The 22,702-nt window shown below is 37.0% G+C and overlaps 1 protein-coding gene across 1 annotated transcript; it reads right to left on the bottom strand.

The window, feature by feature from the left end:
• Window positions 1-13,870: 13,870 nt before the first annotated feature.
• On the bottom strand, window positions 13,871-15,928 carry LOC124338180 (trypsin alpha-3-like). Its single transcript, XM_046792254.1, has 8 exons — window positions 15,838-15,928; window positions 15,502-15,633; window positions 14,976-15,064; window positions 14,785-14,917; window positions 14,621-14,706; window positions 14,256-14,472; window positions 14,119-14,176; window positions 13,871-14,050 (listed from the first exon to the last, which is right to left on the bottom strand). Exons 2-8 carry the CDS (start codon window positions 15,631-15,633, stop codon window positions 13,965-13,967), a joined length of 801 nt encoding a protein of 266 aa, XP_046648210.1. The 5' UTR covers window positions 15,838-15,928; the 3' UTR covers window positions 13,871-13,964.
• Between the last annotated feature and the right edge of the window lie 6,774 nt (window positions 15,929-22,702).

The raw sequence follows: 22,702 nt of genomic DNA, 5'->3' as shown, positions 1-22,702 counted from the left end.
CTTGTTAAAAAGGTCGCCACCAGTTTAGGCACTTTTTTTCGGCACTTTGATTTTGTCATTTTCGGCACCCCATGCAAACCACACTTCCTCGAACATGAAAAATTATTGTCTGTTTCAGCACCATTTTTGCCATTTCCGGCACCATAATTCTGTGCCACCCATATGGCAATTTTTGGAACAGTAATCATGTGATTAAATCACCCGATTTATTTATGACAATTTGGGGTTGTGTTATCGAATCCTGGCGAAGTCTAAAAAATCTTAGTAATAAATTAGTATTGTTTCGTAGATAAAATATAATGTTTTGAGCATTTCGAAGCATTTTATTCGGTGAATTGTTTTTTAACTGATAGACCACGTCAGGATTATGACTTTGTATGGCTAGCCCAGCTCGCTAACCATTACACCAATGGACTTGATAATTCAATGAATTCTTTTGATCTAACCGTAGTTAAGTGGATGGAGAACTTGACATTTTTTTATTACAACGATTGGATGATGATAACAACAAGCAACATCTCACCAGTACAGCACTTTTAGAAAAATGTGCCAATATTTACACCAATTTTAATGCTATTGTAACGGATCATATTGCACCAAATTTATATTTGATTAATGATGTCATGCTGATTCTCTTGTGAGCGCTGTGGGTGTCCTAAACGTGCCTAAGTGCACGTTTAACTTTCTTATAAGGCACGTCTAAAGGATAGACGATTTCAAAGCACGTGACTTAACTATAATTATATTTGCGCACCTGTCATCAGTTGTAACTTGAGCGTTTCTAAAACTGTTGTTCTTCTTCTTCTGTTGTGATTTGGTTTTTTATATGTATAAAAGTTGTGTATTCTTCTAGGCGAATGTTATCTGTTTATTTACAGGGAATAAAAATATATACATGTACAAACGTAAAAAAATTGAGAAATGACGCCTAGTGCTTTCATTTGCAACCAGGAGATAACGGACTCGGGAAATGTGCTTGGCAACAAGGTTAAGAAGTGGTAAAGACGATGTAGAGACTTTAATCAGGGACAAGTGAATTGTGTTTGATATTGAACCGTTCTCGAGCACCACGTAGGAGACTCCCGACGTTTAGCGACATTTTGAGGCGTACTTCTAAAGACCAGGATCAACCCATTGGAAGGTCCGAGACTTCGCGAGGCTGACTTTTTTATGGGCAACCCAGCAAACCCTCGGTCGTCCGTCACGGCTACGATCCGATTAAGGCGTCCGCTACAGCCAACGGGTGACCCGAGCCAAGAGAAACCGCGGAGCTTCAAGCAACAGCTTGGTTGTCTTTGAGTCGAAGGAAAGAAAGACATTTTAAAGTTTGGAAGCGTTTTGTTGCCACCAGAATTCGATCAACGCAGACCACAGGGTTTTGTGTTTGGGGAAGGAGTGCAATGGGAATGGCCACGATAACTCAAGGTCGGTTGCGCAAAGCTTAAGTGCATCTCTGTGTCTATCATAATTGCTACAATCAAATAACATATGGGAGACGTCCTCTCCCTCGCCAGATGAACAGCAGCAGAGCAAAAATGGGGATCTTTTAAGCTTGGAGAGGAATTTATTTAGGACGCAGTGACCAGAGAGCAGACTGCAAAGAAAGAAAGGAGTAAGTGACGATCCTAAAATCAGTGCCGACTCCACAGGACTCCACGGGAAAAACAACCGTGTCTGGGCACCAGAAGATGAACTTGACCAAGCAAAGTTCCATTTTGCCGCGATTTCTGAAGTTAATAGTCTTTCCCCGTGTGTACGCAGCGAAGTGTTAGCAGGTGGAACAGACGTGATGACTTTTAATGTGATTTTTCCAACAACCTGACGTGAGGAATAAGGCAAAAATTCAGTAAGAGGCGAGATGGCTCTCTTAGCTACCGATTTCACTACTTAAGTAGCAATGGTTACATGTATGTTACATGTATGTTCCTGGAGTACATGTATGTTACATGTATGTTCCTTGAGTACATGTAGTACTCCAGGTATAATGGGGTTAAGTTTGCGAGAATGAGAGCAACATCCAATGAGGTTGATTTGAAGAGGCGACCAATGGCCAAAGCAAAAGGATGTTGCGATTTTAGGAATCCAACAACTCGTTTTTTATTGATGGCCGAGGTCACACCATACAATTTTATAGATAGTAGGGATAACAGTTGACTTTTACACCAAGGAAATAGTGTTACGTGATAGGCCCCAGAACATTCGACAACATTTTAGGATTAGGAATAAAAGTGTTTTTCTTAAGATTGACATTTTTTGAGACGTGGAGATTCCAACTGAGGATTTCGCCTATTGTTAACCCAAGATAGGGAAAAGAGTTTGACCTAGGGACCGGGACATTGTCAACTAATAAGGACAGTGGAGGTAAGTTCTGTTTGGAGGAAAAGATCATGAGCACAGATTTCAAGCCATGAAATGATAGTTTCACCGATGCACCCCATGAGACCACAGCGTCACACATCAGCTGGAGATTTCTATGTGCAGAGAGAGTATCCTTATCGATTGAGCAAATTACAATATCGCCTTCACAGGTAATGAAAAGAAAAAGAAAGCCAAGGTTCAGGAGTTCTTCTGGCAAGAGGTTCCAAAGAAAAGAAGAAAGTGCGCTGCCTTGAGGACAGCCGAGTTCGATATTGTTGACTAATGATCCTTGAACTATTAGACAGAATACATGAGCGAGAGCTGAGAAAACTGCTAAGGATTTTAACAAGGAAGAGTGGAATTTTTTTTATAAGACTGTTTAGAATGGCAGGATGCCAGGCCGAATCAAAAGCTGCCTTAATGCCAAGGAAAGCACAGCAAGAAGATATTTTCTTTTTTTTATTGTTTTCAATAAGACTAATAAGAGAGAGAGAGATGCGGTTTCGGTAGAAAGGCCTGACCTAAAGCCGTGCTGACTTGGGCTAAACCAGTTTTGAGTAGAGGCTAGTCGCTTTTACTTGACAAGAATTATTTTTTCGAGCAACTATATGAGAAGGAATTAAAAATGCTGATTGGTCTGCAACAGTTAGGTTGCTTGTAGTATGCTTTTGCTTTTTTTAAGATAAGAATATTGGCCGATTTGCAGCTCTTCAGGAAATAAGTTAATTTGAAACAGGCAGAGGATAGAGCTACAAGGTGAAATTTGATTAACTCGAAAGCTTCACTTAGCCAGACAGAAGATATATACCATCAGGGCCTGGTGATTTGGTGAGGAGCAAGCATTCAAATGCCTGTTTAAAATCTGGCTTTGTGACATATGGTTTGGTAGGAGTAGACGAGAGGGGCTCATCAGAGAAGGCCATTGTACTGTCGTAAGCAATCTTATGAGACAAACTGTTAGGTGAAATGACTGGAAAGAAATTAGAGCTGAACGGTAGAAAGAATTTCAGTGGGTCTGAGATATGTGCACCATCTATGATTAACCCGTTAGGAATAGAATTGGGAGGCGAAAAGCTTACGAGTTTTTTTAGTTCACCAAAAATGTCTTTGTTTAAGTTATCGTTGCAAAAGGATTTCCAACTCTCTTTCTTTGATGATCTAAGCCCTCTCTGGTAGAGGGCCTTTTTTATGTAAGCGTCGATGTTCTGTTGAAAGGGAGATTCTCTTTTTAACTTATACGAATCTCTGAGATTTGAACGAAGAGCCCACAGATTTGCGTACCACAAAGGCATCTTGGCCGGGGCTAGGGAGCCATGGAAGGCAAGTTTATTTTTATAGGCCACTGACTTCAATACTAAGTTAAGAGAGCTTAACACGTCGTCTATATCATTTGTGGAATTAATCGCATGGGTATTGTCTGGTCTGATAATATTAGCTAAGGAGCTGTCAAGGCATGAAACAAAGAGTGGAATGTTACAGAATTTTGGGGATGGAATACGGTGTACTGAGCTAGCTGGCGAGACCATCTCTCGGACATTCACCACGTCGTAGGAGATGAACGGATTATATGATAGGGACGGGCGGACAGGATAGTGCCATCCACTAAGCGAGACGGAATCACCAACCAGAGTGACATCCACAAAGGACGTGTTAGATGGCTTGTGTGGAAAAAGTGAAATGTCCACATTTGAAATTGAGAGTGCCTGGATTATAAAACAATATTCTAATTCAACGCCATTCTTGTCCATTCAAACACTATTCCAGGCTGGATTTTTGGCATTGCTATCAATGCCTATGATGGCAGTTCTTTTAACAGCGGGAGGAATCCAGTCAAAAATTGCGGCCAGGTGAGATGGAATAGACAACAGGAACGGTCTACAGTATATAGAGGAGAAAAAGATATCCTTTGATAACGTTCCATCAATTATAATTTTTATCGTCGGTTTAGTTCATGTAGATGTTGGAGAAGACGATCATGAATTCATAATGGAAGATGATGTTTGGTTAACATTAAAAGTCGGAGATTCTCAGTTAATAGCTTACCAAGGTTTTCTTTCTTCGTCTTCGTTTCGTTTTCGTCTTCGGCTTCATCTTCGTCTTCATCTTCGTCTCTGCCTCCATCTCCTGACAAGGACAAGAAAAAATACGATTTTTTCGATTTCATATGGTTTGTGGGAAATCGATGTTGAGACCACTCCCCCAAATTTAGAGGATCCTCTTTCACACCTTGAAGCATGGTGTTTAAAGTCTTTCTTGTTCCGTGAATCACTCGTTCTCCCTTATAATATGTATTCTTTATCTCTTACTTAAAAAGAAACATAGTTCCACTCCAATTAATTTCTTCCGTTTACAGGCGGATTGTTAGCTCTGTTAGCTCTCAGAGGTTTCAACAAAGCGATAGTCCTCGCCTCTCTGATTTTCAATCACAAGCATTATTACGTTCCATCAAATCGAAGTGAAGAGTTCTTTACTACAGCCAAGCTGCTTGTCTGCTACGGATATCCCAGTAACGTGCTGTTTTCCTTAAAACCGTTATGCTGTGTGTTTTCTTCTATTTGGTCTGGATTTTGGTCATTGCTTTTTTATGATGGTCTTTTTCTGTGGGTTTAGCATGTGGGAATTTCGTTGTTTATATATATTTTTTTTATTTTCCGGGGAGTTTCAGAGAAATGATTGAATGTGTTTGTTGTAAAAATTCATTGACGTTCACGATCTATAGTGGCTCGGATCGTGCCGACCAAAATATTCTTCACTCTGATGTCGTCATAGTAACTGCGATACTAATATTTGTTTTGTATATTTATTCCTTTTCTAAGTTAATAATTTTTTACTAACAGGTTGTTGAAGAAGAAAGAGCTGATATGAGCCCACTATTTTTAACTAGTTTAGATCTCGTCATTCTAACTGACGCGGAGTATTTGGTATTGTTTACTCAAAATTCTGATTCCGAGTCCGCAAGTGCCTCACCAAGTGGCTCTACAAGTGTATCTACAAGTCACTCTAAAAGTGCCTCTGCAAGTGCCTCTTCAAGTGCCTCTGCAAGTGCATCTGTTGCCTCCAGTCCTTGAAACAGTTTGAGGTTCCGTGGTGTTCGCAAATGGGTGTTTACAAACACACCACTTCGCAACATTGACTTCCTCAAATTTTTGAGGTTTCTTAAAATAACACCTTTAAAAACCTGGAGGTGTGTTACCAACTTGAAAGAAAATATTTTTGTGTTATCGATTTTACTTACATTTTTTTAATTTTGTTGTATAATAACTGTCTTTTCCGTGGAAATGATGGTTTGCAAATTCTGCATATCCTTCTCATAAAAGCGATCCGATTGGTACCAACGATTTAGATTTTGGCTACCCCATTCTTCCTTCGCTCTGAAAATGGGAATAATTTGCTCCTGTTTGGTGTTGAATGACTTAAATTAATTGAATTTAAATCAACTGAAATTTGTAAGAATTGGTCCCTTGAATTTTTTCTTTGTTGTGTCTGCTGTAACGAAACGGCTCCGAGTTATGTGTATGAAATGTACAGAGGGACTATTTTCCATTCTCTTAACGTATGAAGCTGTATTCTGTGTATCTTTCAAATGTGTTCGGTGTCTGTGAATTCACCAAATAAAGAAAAATTACTTTAACGCATCTCAACGATTGCTTATTCGTTTAGTTTACACTTATTTCTTATTTGTAAAATTATATTCGGATAATCTCCAATTTCCAAACAGGTGGAATGAAGTTTTCGTGACCGTCATTCAGATTTACAACTTGTTCTGTCTTTACTGGGGTCTGTGTTTCGTTTCTTCAGTATCTGAAAGTGTACTAGCCGGTGCTTTTGGCTCATGGTACAGTGCAAGAAACATACCTCGTGACGTGCCAATCTACGCCTTGACCCAAAGTTTCTACAGAACCACTTTGTAATTGCAAATTTTTTTATTTTACATTATTTGTATTTGGGTCTAATTTAAAAACTTTTATTGTTTTTGTTTGTTTTAATGACAGCAACATGGGGACCGTCGCATACGTATCTTTCATCGCAATTATGCGGTCATTCCAGATTTTACCTGAATACCTGATAAAGAAATGGCACTTGGACTTCGAATGTTGCGGGAAAATCATCTGTTGCTGCCGTCACAGCCGAAGTTCTTTCACGCGGGCTTTCATCTTCGTTTGGGACCACTTTTCTTATGTGAGTGGAACCGGAACCTACCTCTGTGTCATCGCTGCGCTCGAGGGAAAAAAAATTTCTGTTTCCGCCTCGAAGGCTAAATTGCGAAAACTCAGACGAGTCAACGAGGTGGCCAGTGTGGCCAATCTCCTCATTTTAATATGCCGGCTTTTGGTTTCAACTTCGGTGGGAATCCTGAATTTTTTTCGTCTTCACCGACCGCATTGGCTATCTGCCGCCCACCCACTACAAAGTGGTCGCAGCTGCCACCACCTTGTTTGCCGCCCATTTTATTTCCGGATTGTTTTTTGGCGTTTATGCCGTGGCTATCGATACGATAGCAATCTGTTTCGGTAAGTTAAATGTTGGTGGCTGACTTTATTTGTAAGTTTTTTAACAATTTTTTTATCTACAGATGAAGACCAAAAACGGAATAACGTAACCCTCGCTGACCCGTTGTACTCGTCGGAAGAGTTAATCACAATTCTTGGATAGAAGATTTAGTTGTGGGATGGCTGGGTTCGTGAGTTAGTTAAATGTATTCCTATTCTGGCTATTCACCTTTTAAAACTCAGAAAAAAATTTTCGGTCATGTTTTATATCCATTAATGGATTGATGCATCCTAGAAATAGTTTGCGCGTATCTTAACTCGTAAGTAGTTTTCGTTGGTTTCCGTTTCTACATTGGTGTATCTTGAATAAATAAATTTAAATTCAATTATTTTATTTCCATACTTTAAAAATTATTGACGAATTTGAATTTAGAATGCGAAATTTAATCTTGGATGCTGTTTAGTCAAAATCTTCTGTGTCAAGTCAGGAAATCCCAACTTGGGGGATTTTGGTGGTGTGGTGTTTGGTTCCGTGGTGTTTTTATCACCCGCTCTTAAACATTTTGATAAAAATTAAAAAGGTTAATCTTTTTTTGATATTTTAAGTTTACTCTATGCAAATTATTTATGTGTGAATATACAGTTAATTTGGCCTATTTCCACTTGGCCAATCATCTGATCACATGTCTGGCTTGACATAATGTCGTCCATTGCTAAGTGTACCGACTGTACGTCTCATGTCTCATCCTATTCTTAAAAACTTGACAGAAGAATCAATTATGTATATATCTGCCTTGGTGTTCCTGTCACCCAAGAGATATCTGTTAATCCAAACTAATTAAAAATTTGTCAAATAGGTTTCACAGCAAGGTGAAGTCTGAGCTTCTGCGTTCTAACATGCTCCTGGTTTGGTTGCAGCCAGCTGGTGAGATGCTTCCATGTCGTCTGTGCTCTTTGATGCTGGTGTTATCAATTCTCATTTACCTTGAGTCACATCTCAATGCCATTTACTTGTTATGAGCCTGCCTCAAGAAAACCCACGAAGGTAGAAAGACAAATATTGAAATCAGTTGCTTATGTCTAAATGTTAATTTGTTATTGTTGAAGGAGACTGTGTAGTTGACACAAGTGGCAATTTGTCTGTCTGCATTTATTAACGCATTTCAGGCCCATGTCAAACGACATTCAGGCCCTGGGCCTGAATGACTTGGCCTGAATGTCGTACATCCTAGTAAACGTACATTTTCGAAGATCACGATGTTCACCTGACAGTTCAATTAACTTCATCTTTATTTAGCTAGATAGGCTACCACAGGTCAACAAGTGGCAAACACTAAAACCATGGGTATGGAGAGAGAGAGAGACTCTCCATACCCCTGTTGAAACTAATCGCAGTAACTCCTAGCACCTACTACTACTTGTGAATCGCTTTTTTTTGGCGGAAGTAGTGTTTGATTTTGATTCTAAACTACAAATTTTTAAATTGTGTGGTCTATATTTTCTTTAAAAGCCGTTTTCATAAGGATGTAACATTTTAAAACTTATTTTTCCTGCGTGGCGTTTTTCATTTGTTTTGAGATTGCAACTGCCATTATTTTTTGGCTTTCACCAAACCAAAAGACCAATATTGAATTTTGAGCTTCGTCAGAATTATTGTGTATAGACGTTTTTTCCGTCCTTTATCGGGTGAGTAGGGTTGGGACCGAAGCGGCTGTTGCGCTTTGGTACAACACCGCTAGGGTGTCAACCCTGACGCACGGCTACGACCTTGACGCGTCGTATGCCAAATCCCGAAGTTTTTTCTTCAATTGAATTGGTGACGAACCCACCCACACATCCCTCGTCACCCACCACCCGTTCCTTGTCACCCACCACCCACCCAACTTCGAAGTTGAGTAGGTTGGTGGTGGGGTGACGAGATAAGAGAGAGAAAGAGACGAGATTTGGGAATTTGGCATCTTTTTCGAACTTTGCATTAGAAATACGCATTCTTCAGTTTATTTTAGAAATATTAAAAAATACCATGAGAATCAGGGTGACAAACTGATTCTTACCATGTATGTTTTAAAAAAACCTAAATTTCGTGCAACAACCCTATTTTAACGTACTTTTAGGGTTTCCAAAGTCTGTCGTCCAAATATACCAACTTCTTCTCCTTGATGTAGCGGGAGGACAATTTTCCTTTCCAAAATGGCACCAGAGATCCCCCTATACTAAAATGTGAATATAGTCTAAAATATCAAACTTAAAAAACAAAAATTTGGAGTGAATAATGTACCAGTCAACATTTTCCTCTTTATATAGAGTTTCATTTTTTAAATTTCAAGATTCGTCCGTAACAAAAATACGTAAACGGGCCGAGGCCCGAAGACTTGGACTGGTGCCAGAGTGTACAGGCCTCATTCTTCATCCCCTGTACAATAACAAACGATAAAGAAGAATAGCCCAGCCCCCAAAAAATATTTAGTCAAGTGAATCGCCCCCTTAAACTAAAATATCTGCAAAAAAACCAACACCACTATGAAGCAACTTTCGTGAGAGCCTGAAACTGTTGATTGGACTACCAATCATAGATCATCATCTCTCACTCTTTGAGCTTGAATTGGCCATTAGGTCCAGATATCACGGCGATATCCGTTTCAGACCGAGACAAAGGGGCCGTTAGGAAACTTCCCTAACAACCAACAGCAGCCTCAAGCAATCAAAGAAGTAGATGAAGAGAGATATGGATAACGAGGAAGAAGAAGACATCGTTAAGGTGCTCTGGGAAGAGCTTGCGCGAACCCCCACCGGAAGTAACCCCACCAGTCGGCAGCAGTCCATCCACATCACTTCAAGCACCCAGGGGAAGAGGATGGCCAATGACAAGGGTAGGAGCGGCAAGTTGAGAGGAGCTTATTCGCCGACTGGAGCAACTAAGAAGAATGAATAAATATTTGCTCCTCTTACAGTTTTGTATCCTTGAGATTGTTCTTGCTCACCTGTATGCACAAGTAAATGCAAATCTCCCCATACTAAAACTGGCCCACAAAATGATAACACTTAACCCCTTGTTCCTTATTAAGAACATCCGAGATTGCCTTTTTTGAACTCAATGCCATCTGCAGCTCAAATGCAAACCTTTTCTTTTCCTGAGCAAGCCAAGAAAAACCCAACATTCAGGCTCACTACAAAAATAAATTTTTGAACGCTGGCCACAGAATTCTTTCATTTGCCTCTTAAGATGTACTGAACTGATAATATAGAACAAACTACGTCGCTACGCTACACGTGGTGTCTAATTCTTTGTCCCTGTTCCTCAGCTCAAAGAAGCCAAAAAGGCATGTTCAGTCGCTACAATTGGTCTCAAGAAACCACTATAGAAAGTAAATTCGTCTGTTCTTTTCCTGTGACCTAGAGTCCATGCTTGTTGAACTCTAGAAGCAGATAGTTACGAGTCCTGTCATGATTTTATTCTTAACATTGGGCGTTTTTTGAATAAAACTCTCTTCAGTTTGTTAGTATATATATGTGTAGAACCGATTGCCCTTCTTGCCCAATTTGTGAAAGTGCTTGTTATTTCTAATTTCGAAATATTTCCGTTCTGCACTGCACTGTCATTCTGAGAGCAACTCTGATATGTCTAACTTGCATGGCTCTTGGCAAATATCATAAACTGCTTACTGTTATATTTCATAATCATTGTTGCTTATTGTTTTCCATTTGTGTCTGTATTTCCTAACTTTAGTTATTTTGGGCTGGGTGGCCACTCATGATTGCTCTTGCAATCCCAGGTATGATTTTTTATTGTTCTGTCCCTTTCCACATTATTAATTGATTCTTTGTTGATTAGCCACATACTACACAAAACATTCAAACAAGTCTTTACCATTTATTGTGTCGTGCATGAATCTCAACTTCAACGAATAAATTCCATGGCTGCTTATAACATTCTCTTTGAGGTTAATCTCTGAAGGCTCTCAAATTATTGCGTCGAAACAGTTTTTAATCAACAGTTCCACCATATCGAGTTCAGCTTAGAAGGGGTAGCAGCGAGATGGCTGTTGTGATTGATTTCTCGACCAAACACCATAGATGGATTACCTGTGGCTTTTAGGCGGCGTCATCGACACAATTATGCCATGGAGTTAGAGTCTCAAATACAACACATTTCATTTACAAGGGGTTAGGTTAGGTGATACCGGTGATCATATTCTTGATGATAAAGCGATGTTCAGGGGCATCAATTATGTTGACATGGAACTTCTTATGGCGATTTCAAACTTCCAAAGGGCAATTTGAATTGTAATCATGTTCTTATTTTCTTCAGGAAGAACTTCCTGAATTAGAAGAAGTTCCTAAAAATTGGAACGGCAAGACCAACTGGGTAGGAAAGTTGTATATCGAAGAAGAAAGTCAGACAGACACTACATGGAAATTTTGGAACTGGGACTGAGAGGGAGAAGAAGAAAGTTTGGGACAAGCCAAGGGAGAAGAAGAAGAGTGGGCAGCGAGGAAGAAAATGAAAATAATACAGAGGGAGCAGTATTCAGTCTTGAATAATAATTGAATCTTTCTGTTTTCCAAATGTTCTGTATGAGAAATATTAAAATACATGAAATTTAATAATACTTACAAGTTTTTGTTGTAAGTTTTTCCCCCCAACGCCCAACACTTAGATTGTATGGTCGAGTAGATTGTAAGGTTGAGTAACAAACACAAAATTTTAGTGTAACAAAATATTAAAAACAATTTGTTTAGATTATAATCACAGAAAACATACGCTTTAATTTTTAAGCCAAAGAAAAGACGTTGTATAAGGAAACGATTTTTCCAAATTAAAACAAAATGCAGACTTATTTTTTTTCTGCAAAGCATGCTTTAATTACGTTTTTTAGTTGCAATGCAATGCTACATCAACTCGAGGCCTTCCTTAGAGTGTAAAGAACCCAAAACATGTAGAAACTGTGGCAACCACCGTTCGCTGGGCTCCATATGGCTACCAGTGGAGCAGCTTATGGGTAATTCTTCTGCTGCCGTTAAGCTATATTCAAAACTAAAAGAAAAGAAGTTGGTGTGTGCTAAGAACTAAGATAAGAACTAATTAAGAAATAATACTTCTGCTGAACTAAGATTTTTTGCGTTTGGTTTTTTTATTTCAATAAGTGTAACAGTAGTAAGTAGAATATAGAAGTAAGTGTGAGCCAAAAATAACTGAAAAAAGAGGAAGACGAGACAAGCGAACTATGTGCTGTCTCAGAAATCAGATTTTAGACTGCCTCAAAATCGAAGATAAAAATGCGACAAAAATGTTGGGGAGGAAGGGCGAGCAAAGAAAAAAGTCGTCATGATGATGAAATGTGGAAGGGGTGATAAAAAAGAATCAAAATGTTGCAAAAGATGGGGGAATACAGCGTGGTAAAGAAAACATTGAAAGAAAAGCAAATAAAAATATTTTTGGCAGTCATGTCGGCCTATAGGCCGTTGGAAATTTGTAACTACACATAGCCTATTATATAGGCAATACTCATTAGAGCTGCGGTAAAAGTTATCATAGGAAGTTATGAACGATTTTTAAAACAAAAAACTAACTGAAAAACATGTTTATTCTAATTCAAATAATAGAACAAATAAAAAGAAAGCAAAATCCAACAAGACTGTCTGTAATTATTTAACAGTGCTGCCGGAATAATATTTTAAAATTTATTTATTCATTATTAATTTAAAAAAACAGTAGATTTTCTTTTTAGTAACTACAGAAAAAATGGTTATTAGGCTGGGAGGGAAAACGAACAACGAGCTGAGAGCTAAGGGCAAAAAATTACATTGAGTCATTGCGCAGCAGATAGCAGACGAACCTCTTCGTATGTCGTAAGTCGATTGAAGTAGCATGAGAAGGGTTGCAGGCTAGAGCCGTTGGGCTCTAATGGAAACTGGTTATCTGATTTTATGTGGTCTCTGCGTGGGTATGTATAGATAAATATGGATTTTACTTTTGAACTCCTATTTCAAATTGCCTAAAAACCCCCTAAATGATGATGAAAACCGTAGTTTTTAAAAACATTAATTAAAAAAAAGATTGATTAACCCTAAACCTAGGTAATTTCATCGAACGTGGTAGTACTAGGGTTCGGTCATAGATTTTTTTTTACAAAATGGCTTATCAAATATTCAAGATATCAATCAAATATTTAATCAATTTATTATATCAAGTATCAAATATTTTACAATCAATTATTCAAAGCTTTCTGTGGTGCTGCCTTTGCCTGTTGCCTGTTTCCTTTGCCTTCTGTGCTCGCCGTCTGTGCAATGTGTTATTTTATGGGAAAACAAGTGAAATGCGCAAAAATATCTCAAAGTAAGAAAAAGTGCTGAAAGGTGGCGTCTAATTTTACATTATTTCCATTACTGTTTTTAATTTTGTTTTTTTATTAAATATTTTTCTTTCAATTTTACTCATCTTTTAAGAACCACTTTCTCTTACATTTTCTTATAGATTAATAAAATCTAATTATCTAGCAAAAATTCACTACAAAATAATAATATCGTTCCCCATTTGTCTTATTCACTCAATCCCACGACATAAAATCAATTTGTTTTTCCCTTTTTTGTTTTTGTATGTGTCAAACTACAGCAATGATTTTTCTAGTCTTATTGATCTTCAAAAAGTAAAACCCAGTTTAATAATCAGAAGAAAAACCCTTGTGAATGTAATAGGAGGTTTTTTGTATGAAAAGAGGATTTTGTTCTTACAGTTATGGGTCGACACAGTTTATAACGCTGGTAACGTTAGTATTTTTATTTGTAAAATAGTCTAAGCAGGAGAATTCCGCTTTTAATTAAGGCTAAAAATACCAAACCCCACTTAAAAAAGTACAGCACACCATGTTTGTGGGGCGTTCCCTAAATTCTGATGAACTTTCTACGATCTTTATTCAAGTCACTGTTTTGTACTGCTTACAGCTCTCTTAGGCCCTCAGGGTTTGCAAACCTATTTTCCCTTTAGTCTTTTTGGCTATTTTGAGGATTGCCCGTTTTTTTTTGTGCATAGGATCGTGTATTTATAATATTTACGGTCCAAATAATTGATTTAAGAGAAAATCATTTCCTTTTAGCCACAATGAAAACAAAATGCCCTTAAACTAGGTTAAATCTAATCCAGGTGTAGAAAAAGGTCAGCCTAGTGTAGACTCCGGCATACTTGGGATCAGCACAACCATATCCTATTAGTTACACATTTGATGGTATATTATTATATGTATAAAATATAACCCCGTAAGAAACTACATACCCCAGCTGACAATGCCAATTTGAGTCCCTTCAACAATCAGGGGTCCACCCGAGTCACCCTTTTTTAAAATGAAAGGATGGCGATTAATTTCAGACATGCAAATTAGTAAAACTAATTACACAAAAATCTAATATTACTTGACAAGTATCGGTTCCGGCAGCGTAAGCGCATAACATTGAGGCGCTTATTTTCGTTTCTTTACTTTCGGAATACATTTCAGAGCAATTGGAATTACTAATGACTTGCAAGGACGATTCCATAAGCGTATTAGATCCGTTCCCGCTCGACTCATCTTCCGCCAGGGTTTTCAATGTACGTCCAAATCCTATTACTGTGGCCCACATACCGGAATAACTAAGTTGAAGAGCATAATCAGCTTTGTGACGTAGTAAGCACAAATCATTAAAATATCAGAGAATGTAACACTTAAAATATTTAAAAAATATTTAAAATTTGTTTCTGTTTTACACCTTTAATGAAAGGGAAATCAAGAATTAAATACCTCAAAGTAGATCCGATACGAGGTAAGGGTATGGGTTTTATATTTTCAACGGGAGAATCTAACGTAATTATGGCAATATCGTTAACCTACGTAGATTTTTAATGAAAAAGCACAAAAAAGAAAATTATAAAAATATATCGGTAAAAACTAGTTTTAATACATACACTAGTTGCTGAATTATAATTTCTATGATGTACAATCTTTTTCACCCCTCTATGAATCGCCCCATTGTCGGGTGGGTTGAGAGTAGATGTATTCAGTAAAAGTTGTATCAAACCGTAATCCTTAGGTTTGATACTTAAATAGTCATTTATGAAAATTCAACAATGATTTAGAAAAAAGTCAAATGTCTTACTAATCGACACAATGAGCAGCTGTCAGAATGTGATTTGCCGTAACAAGGGATCCGCCACAGAAACATTCCCCATCACGTAACAAAGCGGTCTGCAGTTACAAAATTATAAATTAACTCAGGTCAGCTCCAATTTCACAAAAATAGGTTCTTAAGAATCGCATCCGTTATTATTTAGTGGGGAAGCGAAATTGCAACAATGGCGTTTTGTCTCCTAAAGTGATAGACGTTATACTTCTCCCATGCCAACACATCCTCTCCCTTCGTTATATCCCTCATCAAGATAGATAAGTGATGACAGGTTACTCAGGTTCTTAAAGGCAAGATAAAGTAACTTAAGGTTAGGTTGGGAAATATTTTACATGTGTCACTTTTTTTTATAATAGGGCATGTAATGCCAGGATTCGTTTTTCGGTATAAGGATGTATCATCAATCCGTATCAAGACAAAGCGTTGAGGGATATAATATATCCTATTGTTACCTAACCCATCAAATAACCATAAATTAACATTTCACAACCAAACCTACCAAAAAGTTATAGCTGTATGAATTAGCCTTATGCCCACCGACAATGTGATCTATGTCTTCGTTATCATCATATGCGTTCGGAAATGCACAAGAAATCGTGAAAATAGTGAAGATTATAACCAATGTCTGCATCTAAACAGAAAACACAAAGGAAATAATAAGATGTATGGTTTCATTCTAAAAAGACCGAAATGATAATTTCAGCTTAAAGTTGAAATTCAGTCTCCCTTACTACTGCATCGTAGTTTTTCAACTATGAAATTTACTTAATTTTTCTGATGAGATATAAGCCTACTTAAAAACTCGTATTAAAATAATTTTTTGTATTAGCCTTACCTTTAGTTACACAAGAGATGTAACAATGTCTATTTCAGATGTAATTAGTACTGAACTGTGTCTAATACTAGGACATTGATAACTATGATAACTACATATGTAGTTTTAACGTCAAGGAAAGGAGATGAGAGTGACGCAGGTACAATTTGTGCTTATTTGCTCACACCTTATGGCGTTATTGACACCATCTGCACAATATGAGAAAATCAATAACAACTGTTTGAATTGGCCGTTCAACAGTTCTACTTTGTTCAGGTGTAAAAAAACGAAATTGGGACGAATACAGCCTCTCGGATTGGGTTGGGCTTCGGGATTTAGAATAAGCTCATAGGAAAGTAAATTCCTGTATTTTTAAGTTGGGAATGGATAAAATTCGTAAGACGTAATAAGACTTAGAACGAACGAAACAAATATCCGACACCAAAAGTCCAAAATGTAAATGGCCGTTTTTTCGTGTTTTTATTCCTCCCAAAGATTGAAGGAGTCACATAGTTTGATGTTTCATTTAACGAAACGTAGCATTGACTAATTTTGTCATACCCAAATTATGAAAACTTTACCTTACAAATACCCTTTAATCCTTTTTTTATGGTTTCCTCGATTCTGATTGTTGAAAAATTCCCAAAAAAAGACTTTCGGGGTGCCTCTCTCAGTATACTACTGTAACATGTGCTGCGTTAAGAGCCCCTAAACTTTCGGTAATTTAATAAATAAATCCCTTTGGACCGAAATATATACATATATTTAAATATGTCATTTTCTTACTTCAGTTTGCCTAAAAGTCCTTTCAACTTAGTATGGCGTAATGTGGATACACTACATGGCGCTCAAAATGACCTACACAAAGTTTTTAGTAGCTGAGAGCACTTCGAGGCCCTTTCATGTAATTTGAAGGATAATTCCGTCAAAAAATTCCCTCTAAATGTATGACATAATATTAACCCCAGCAAAGCCCTATAGTGTACGGAATTTACAATTTAACGTACTTAACGCTATTTGATAGAGTTCGTAAAGTCAAAGTTTCTAAATAATTTATACAATTGTGAATAATACAGCCAAAACATTACACTTAACTCTAAAAATGTGGCTGTTAAAAAAATTCTCTGAAAAAAAGATCTGTGGTATTTTTTCATTCTTGCCAACCCTTAAATATACTGGGCAATTGCAAAACCATTTCATTACATTTCAATCTATTTGTTCAGACATACATCGATTTTGAACCGACACGTCGCGAATCAACTCCAATGAAGCGCGATTTTTACCCGAATTGAGTTCCCAACCACAGCGCTAGAGCAGATTGTCACATCCCATTAACTACTACCACTAGTTAATTACGTTTGACAACATCCAGCAACTGCCTTTTTATCAAAAAATTCGAAAAATTACGTTGAAAAGAAATTCACTTGCCTGGTGGTGTATATATATGAGGGTGTCAATTATTGTTGCCTGGTTAAAAATAAGAATATCAGTTACTTGTTACTGTACACACTAATTTCGCTACTGTTAACACTTTTTCGTTGTCAATCATCTTTCTTCGTGTCATTCACCAACTACTCCCTGCCGTCCTTTGCATCCGGGCCATTCCATGGTAACTCGATTTTTTTTTCGTGGTATTTCCAATTTATTTCAGTGTATTATGTTATTGACATTCATTGGTGCAAAATGGTACTCCCTAACTTAAGATTTATTCGTACCATTGTTACTAATCAAATTTCAATCGCTTGTAGTTCGATGGCTTAGTTCTATAATTTTCCCACTCTGTTCATTGTTTGCCCAGAAACGTGTGTAAGTTCTGCACAACTGGTATGAGTTTATTTTCAACCTATATTCATATTAATGGGAATTTTTTTTTTAATTGGTTCAAAAAGTTAATTCTCTCTATGTGTGGAAACCAAACACCCTCTGTATTTCTAGTTTCTTGAAGGAATTGCCAACAAATTTCAATTCATCGTGCGCTCCTGACTCCTCAGGGAAGAGGCTCTTTGGAACAGGATTTCTCTTCCAAGGAAATGACTCAAACATGGATCTAAACTGTGTAGGGGATATTTAACTAGAAAATAAAAAACTGGTGTGTAAACTTTTATTCTTAAAATTAATTTTGTTCTACGAACTATAACATTAAAAAAGTTAAGTTGCAACAAGAATGGCAAAACTTGCAAACGGTTGGGACAAAATTTGAATTGAAAATTTCTTGAAGTATATTCTTGATGAAATCCCCCTGTAAAGCAGGGATTGAGTCTAATGGTGGACAAAAGAGTCAAATAAATAATGTTGCTGTTTCTCTGCTTTACAGTATTTATTTCTGAGTCTCAATTATTTTAAGTAACAGTTGATGGAATAATTGTTCAATATTATACTTAACTAATGGGAACTGTTGCTGAAATACAGAGTGATTCTGTAATGCATAGTATGACAGCTGTATTTGTTCTGTAAAGATACTGTGGGAACTTTTTGCAATTTACCAATGTCATTGATATACAATACGACATTGTTCAATACCGTTTATTTGATCGTTAATGTGAGAAAAAACATGCAAACTTGAAGCAGTCTGGGGTCAGAGTGGGTGAGTTTTTTTGTTAACATATAAAACGATGCTCGTTTGAGTTCATGTATTGCCGGAATCTGTCAGTTTAAGCAGTAATTCCTGTACATGAAAGATCTAGTTTTCTTCCTTGTGGCTGTGGGAAAAACGTGTTCTTTACCATTTGACTGCAACCGGGTAGTTTCCCATGTGTATAGCTTACGTTTTCCGATGATAGATTAAAAGACAAAGCGTAATCCACCTTTTTTGGATTGAATTTTTTAACGCCTCCCAATGCAGGAACGAGTGAATTGCCCCTGAGTAGTTGTTTCATATCCTTTTCCCCACGTCTGATTCAATTGCAAGTTGCAATTTCCCAATAAACTCAAAAATGGCTTGAGCAGTGCGGTATTCAGTATAGTTTTTACTTAAACCACCAGATATAACCTTATTCAACGAATTTTCCGAATGGAAGTTGCATGAAGTTTTATTGAGTTTCAGAATGATCACTTGAATTGCATTTTTAAACGAAGCGTTCAACTGCATTGGCCCACACAACGCTACTGATACTAGTCGTAAAATTTCTTGATACATATTAATCACTCTTTTTCTTACAGTTTTGCTTCTTGGGAATCTTCGTTCCATGTAAGTATAGCTGGCCTTATTTGAAATGATGATAGATGTCTTATAAGAGAAGAGTACTCGTCTGTCTGCAAAGCACGGAAAAGACTTCGATTGCATCAGAGGAATGCACAACGTGATAAGTAAATTCCTACTCTTTGCCTTCTGGTTCATTCGGGAGTTCACTTAGTTTTACAATCGTTCCGGGAGGATAGGAATCATCAAATCTACGGATTATTTTCCTATTCAAAGATCTTTTTAATATATAAGTAGGGGAGACTGGAGTAAAACGGGACGGTTTTTGTTTCCCCCCTATATCTCCCAAACTAATTATTGAATTTCTTTAAAATTTTGTTTTTATGTATTCCATATTGTAATGAACCCCCCATATTTTTTATATAATTTTATAATGAACCATTTCCCCATAAAATACCTTTAAAGTTTCCTCAGATTTGTGGGAGGGGCCTATTTTGGGGGGTAATTGAGGACACTGGGGTGGGTGATGAGGGACGTCCTCCGTTTTCGCCTTAAAATTCATCATTAAAATTAAAAAAAATTGAAAAAGTGTTCCACTGCATATACTCTTTGAGTTTATAAATGTTTCAAATTGATTATTGTGTTAATGAACCTTTTTTCTTATAAATACAAAAACCCTTATGGAGCAGTAGGACATCCTGCGTTGCTAGGTAACGAAATCGAGCCTCTTAAAAATGCTGTACGCTGATTGGTCCGTAACTGTCCCAAATTAGCCAAAAACAGCTGTCCCGATTTCCCGGTTTAGACACTTTTTTTTTAAAGTTCATACTGTCTAAACTAATCGATCTAAAATTATAATTTCTGTTTTAAACGATCAAGAAATGAATCAGCTTCATTTCCATATTAAATTTACATGCCATTAGCGTTTATTTGTTTCTTCAAACATAAAATGGCGGAGACAAAAATTTCTAAAAAAAAACCGTTTTTTTTGTTTTGTCAATAACTCATGCAGTTATTGACAAAAACCAACCAAATTTCATGCCAAATTAGATTATACAGATTTACATAACATACTAAAAATTTTTACAGTTTTATTAACATCTACTATTTTTCCCCCCACTGTCCCTTTTGACCCGGTGTCCCGTTTTACTCCAGTCTCCCCTACAAGCACAAAGACAGCACTTGTCGCATTACATTTCCTTTTTCTACACTTACAGTTTACCATTCCACATCTAAACAATTTAACTAATACTAAAATGGTATCGATTTTTTATGTAGATTAAAACAATTTATTTTTATGATATTCGATTACCGCTTTGTGAATGCCGTCCAAGGCCGGGTTCCTAACCCCCTTAGGCTTTTATTTCCAGTGCAGTCAAGTCAAAATGGGGGTTATCTAGAGCCAGTGTTGTGACTTGTTCCATCCATTGCTCCACCCACCGAGTTTTAGATTACATTTCGTGTTACGTGTTTGAACTTCCATCATCCTTCACCGTGAGCCAGTCGTCGTGTGTCATTTATAGTTGAATTTGGGCCACGGGGGTGCTCCTTCGGTAGCCCCAACCCCACAGGCTTGAGTCGTGGTGAAAGTATCCTCGGATTTTTTTATTACCTCGAACGCTATCTCCTATCTCTCGCATACTTCCCGTTTTTCTATTATCCATTATATCCATCCACCTCTTGTAACCTCCCCTCCCCTTTATATGTCAATCAAGGGAATAAGTCATCAACCACGTGAGCCAATTTTGATGAGTCATAGTTTGTTTTTCCTCCTTAGGCTTCGGTCCATTAAGTCCTTACTCCTGTCTGTTAGTAAAACTATCAAAACTCAGCGTCGTGATATGTAGAGATGTTGAAGAACCACTTATAAAGTATGTGGCATTACATTCAAAATGAAGACAGGCGACCATGCTCAAGTCGTCGGGTTCAATTCTGGTGTATGTTTAAGTAAATTAATGATGTGTTTGAAACAATAAAATTTTTGGACGGGTTTACGGATTTCTCCACATAAGTTTTTCATTTTGTGCGTACTTATATTGGTATAAGCTTGAACAACTGGCCGTAGTTTTTTGGACCCAATGCTTTAACCAATAAGCTGTTAAATTACGGTTATACGTAATCAGGGGAATAAGTCATGAACCACGCTAGCCAACATCGATGGTGCATAGTTATATTTGCCTTAAATAGAATTATTGATCGCACGACGTAAGATTTTGCCCCGTTATGTCTTATCTTCTGCCCGTAAGAACAACTGTTAAATATAAGCTTCGTGATACGTAGACGTGTTGAACAACCACTTGAATGATAAATATGTTTATACATGAATTGTGGTTAATTGGTTAGGGTTTTCTCTCAGCACGATAAAGTTTTCAGGTTTGATTCCAGTTAAATGTTAAAGTTAATGTTTATGGAGTACTTGAAAAATGAAACAGTTACCTTATCTTTACTTGATGTGGTAGAGGTTGTTTTTCATGACTTCAACTTAAATAATTTCTTATGAAAAGGTTGGTTCTAAACTTCTGGGCTGGGATTTTGTTTTACGTACTAAAAATAGTTAGATCAACGATAGGAATTGCAACCAACAGGCGGGGTTTTGGTGAGGGACGTTCTTTGGGTGCTTTATTGTATGGCGACTTATTTTTTGCTGGCAAGTCAACAAATATTTGTTTTTCACATTCGTTCTAAGCTTTCACCTGACAACATGTCCAACTCTAGTAAGTCATCCTCTAATTTTATGCAATTTTTCTTTTGTATTCATTGTTTTTTTGTGTTTTTTTTTTGCATGTTAGATCTGTCTGTTTCTTCTCCTTCGTCGCTTTCTCCCCTTGAGTGGTTGTCCGCAAAAATAAAATGGGTGACGACGAAGTTGACGGGGTGTTTGAATACATGGATATGGAAATGATTACTCCGCCGTCTTCCCCACCTGTTTCCTTTAAACATTCCTAGACTATCTCTGAACGTCAGAATATCAAAGAGAGGACAAGATCCAATATGATACGCCGTCTGCAGCTTAAAGTAACATATGAAAAAATGAAGAGAAACAGACAATAGTAAGTGCTAGTAAGTTATTTCATGTCTGTGTTTTTATTATTTTTTTTATTTTCAGTGCTGAAGCTAGTTTGGAGAGATTTTTGCGGAATGAGCCATTAGCCAAAAAGGAGCTGGCCTCATTCCATTCAAAGATCTGTAAAGATGAGGCTGAAGCACGACGGATGATTGGCGATGGTGTTTATTTTTTGTATTTAATTAGTTTTTTTCAATTTTTTCCTTTGTTGTTGTTTGTGTTTTTTTTTTGTTTTTTTTTGTTTTTCCTGTTATAACTGTTTATTTGTTATCCAATTCTTGTTGTCCCTATTATTTCTGGGTTCTTGGCAATCATTAATAGTCAGAATAATTGAAATTGCATTTAGTTTGCTTTTTTTCTTTATTCCCACTTGATAATAAATGTTTGAAAGAATGAAATCTGATACTTGCTGAATGAGAAATTTCAATCTGATTAAAATTCAAAGTGATTTCTATTTCCATTGATTTCAAGATTTGAATTTGAATTATTAGTGTTTGAAAGCGAATCTACTCTCCACTTTATCTTACGCTACAGTCTGTATGAATGATCTGATTTAACAAATCTGGAATTTCGAGTACCAATTTTACGTCGATTTTACTTCTTCAAATGTTGGATTTGAACCAAACATTTTAAATTTGAAGTGAAACTGTCGATTTTTTGAATTTTTCCTAAGCATTTTAAAT

This window comes from Daphnia pulicaria, chromosome 4, assembly GCF_021234035.1.
Source record: "Daphnia pulicaria isolate SC F1-1A chromosome 4, SC_F0-13Bv2, whole genome shotgun sequence".
Classification (NCBI taxonomy): Eukaryota; Metazoa; Arthropoda; class Branchiopoda; order Diplostraca; family Daphniidae; genus Daphnia; species Daphnia pulicaria.
Note: the sequence above shows the minus strand (reverse complement) of the source record. Positions and strands in the feature narration are given on the sequence as shown.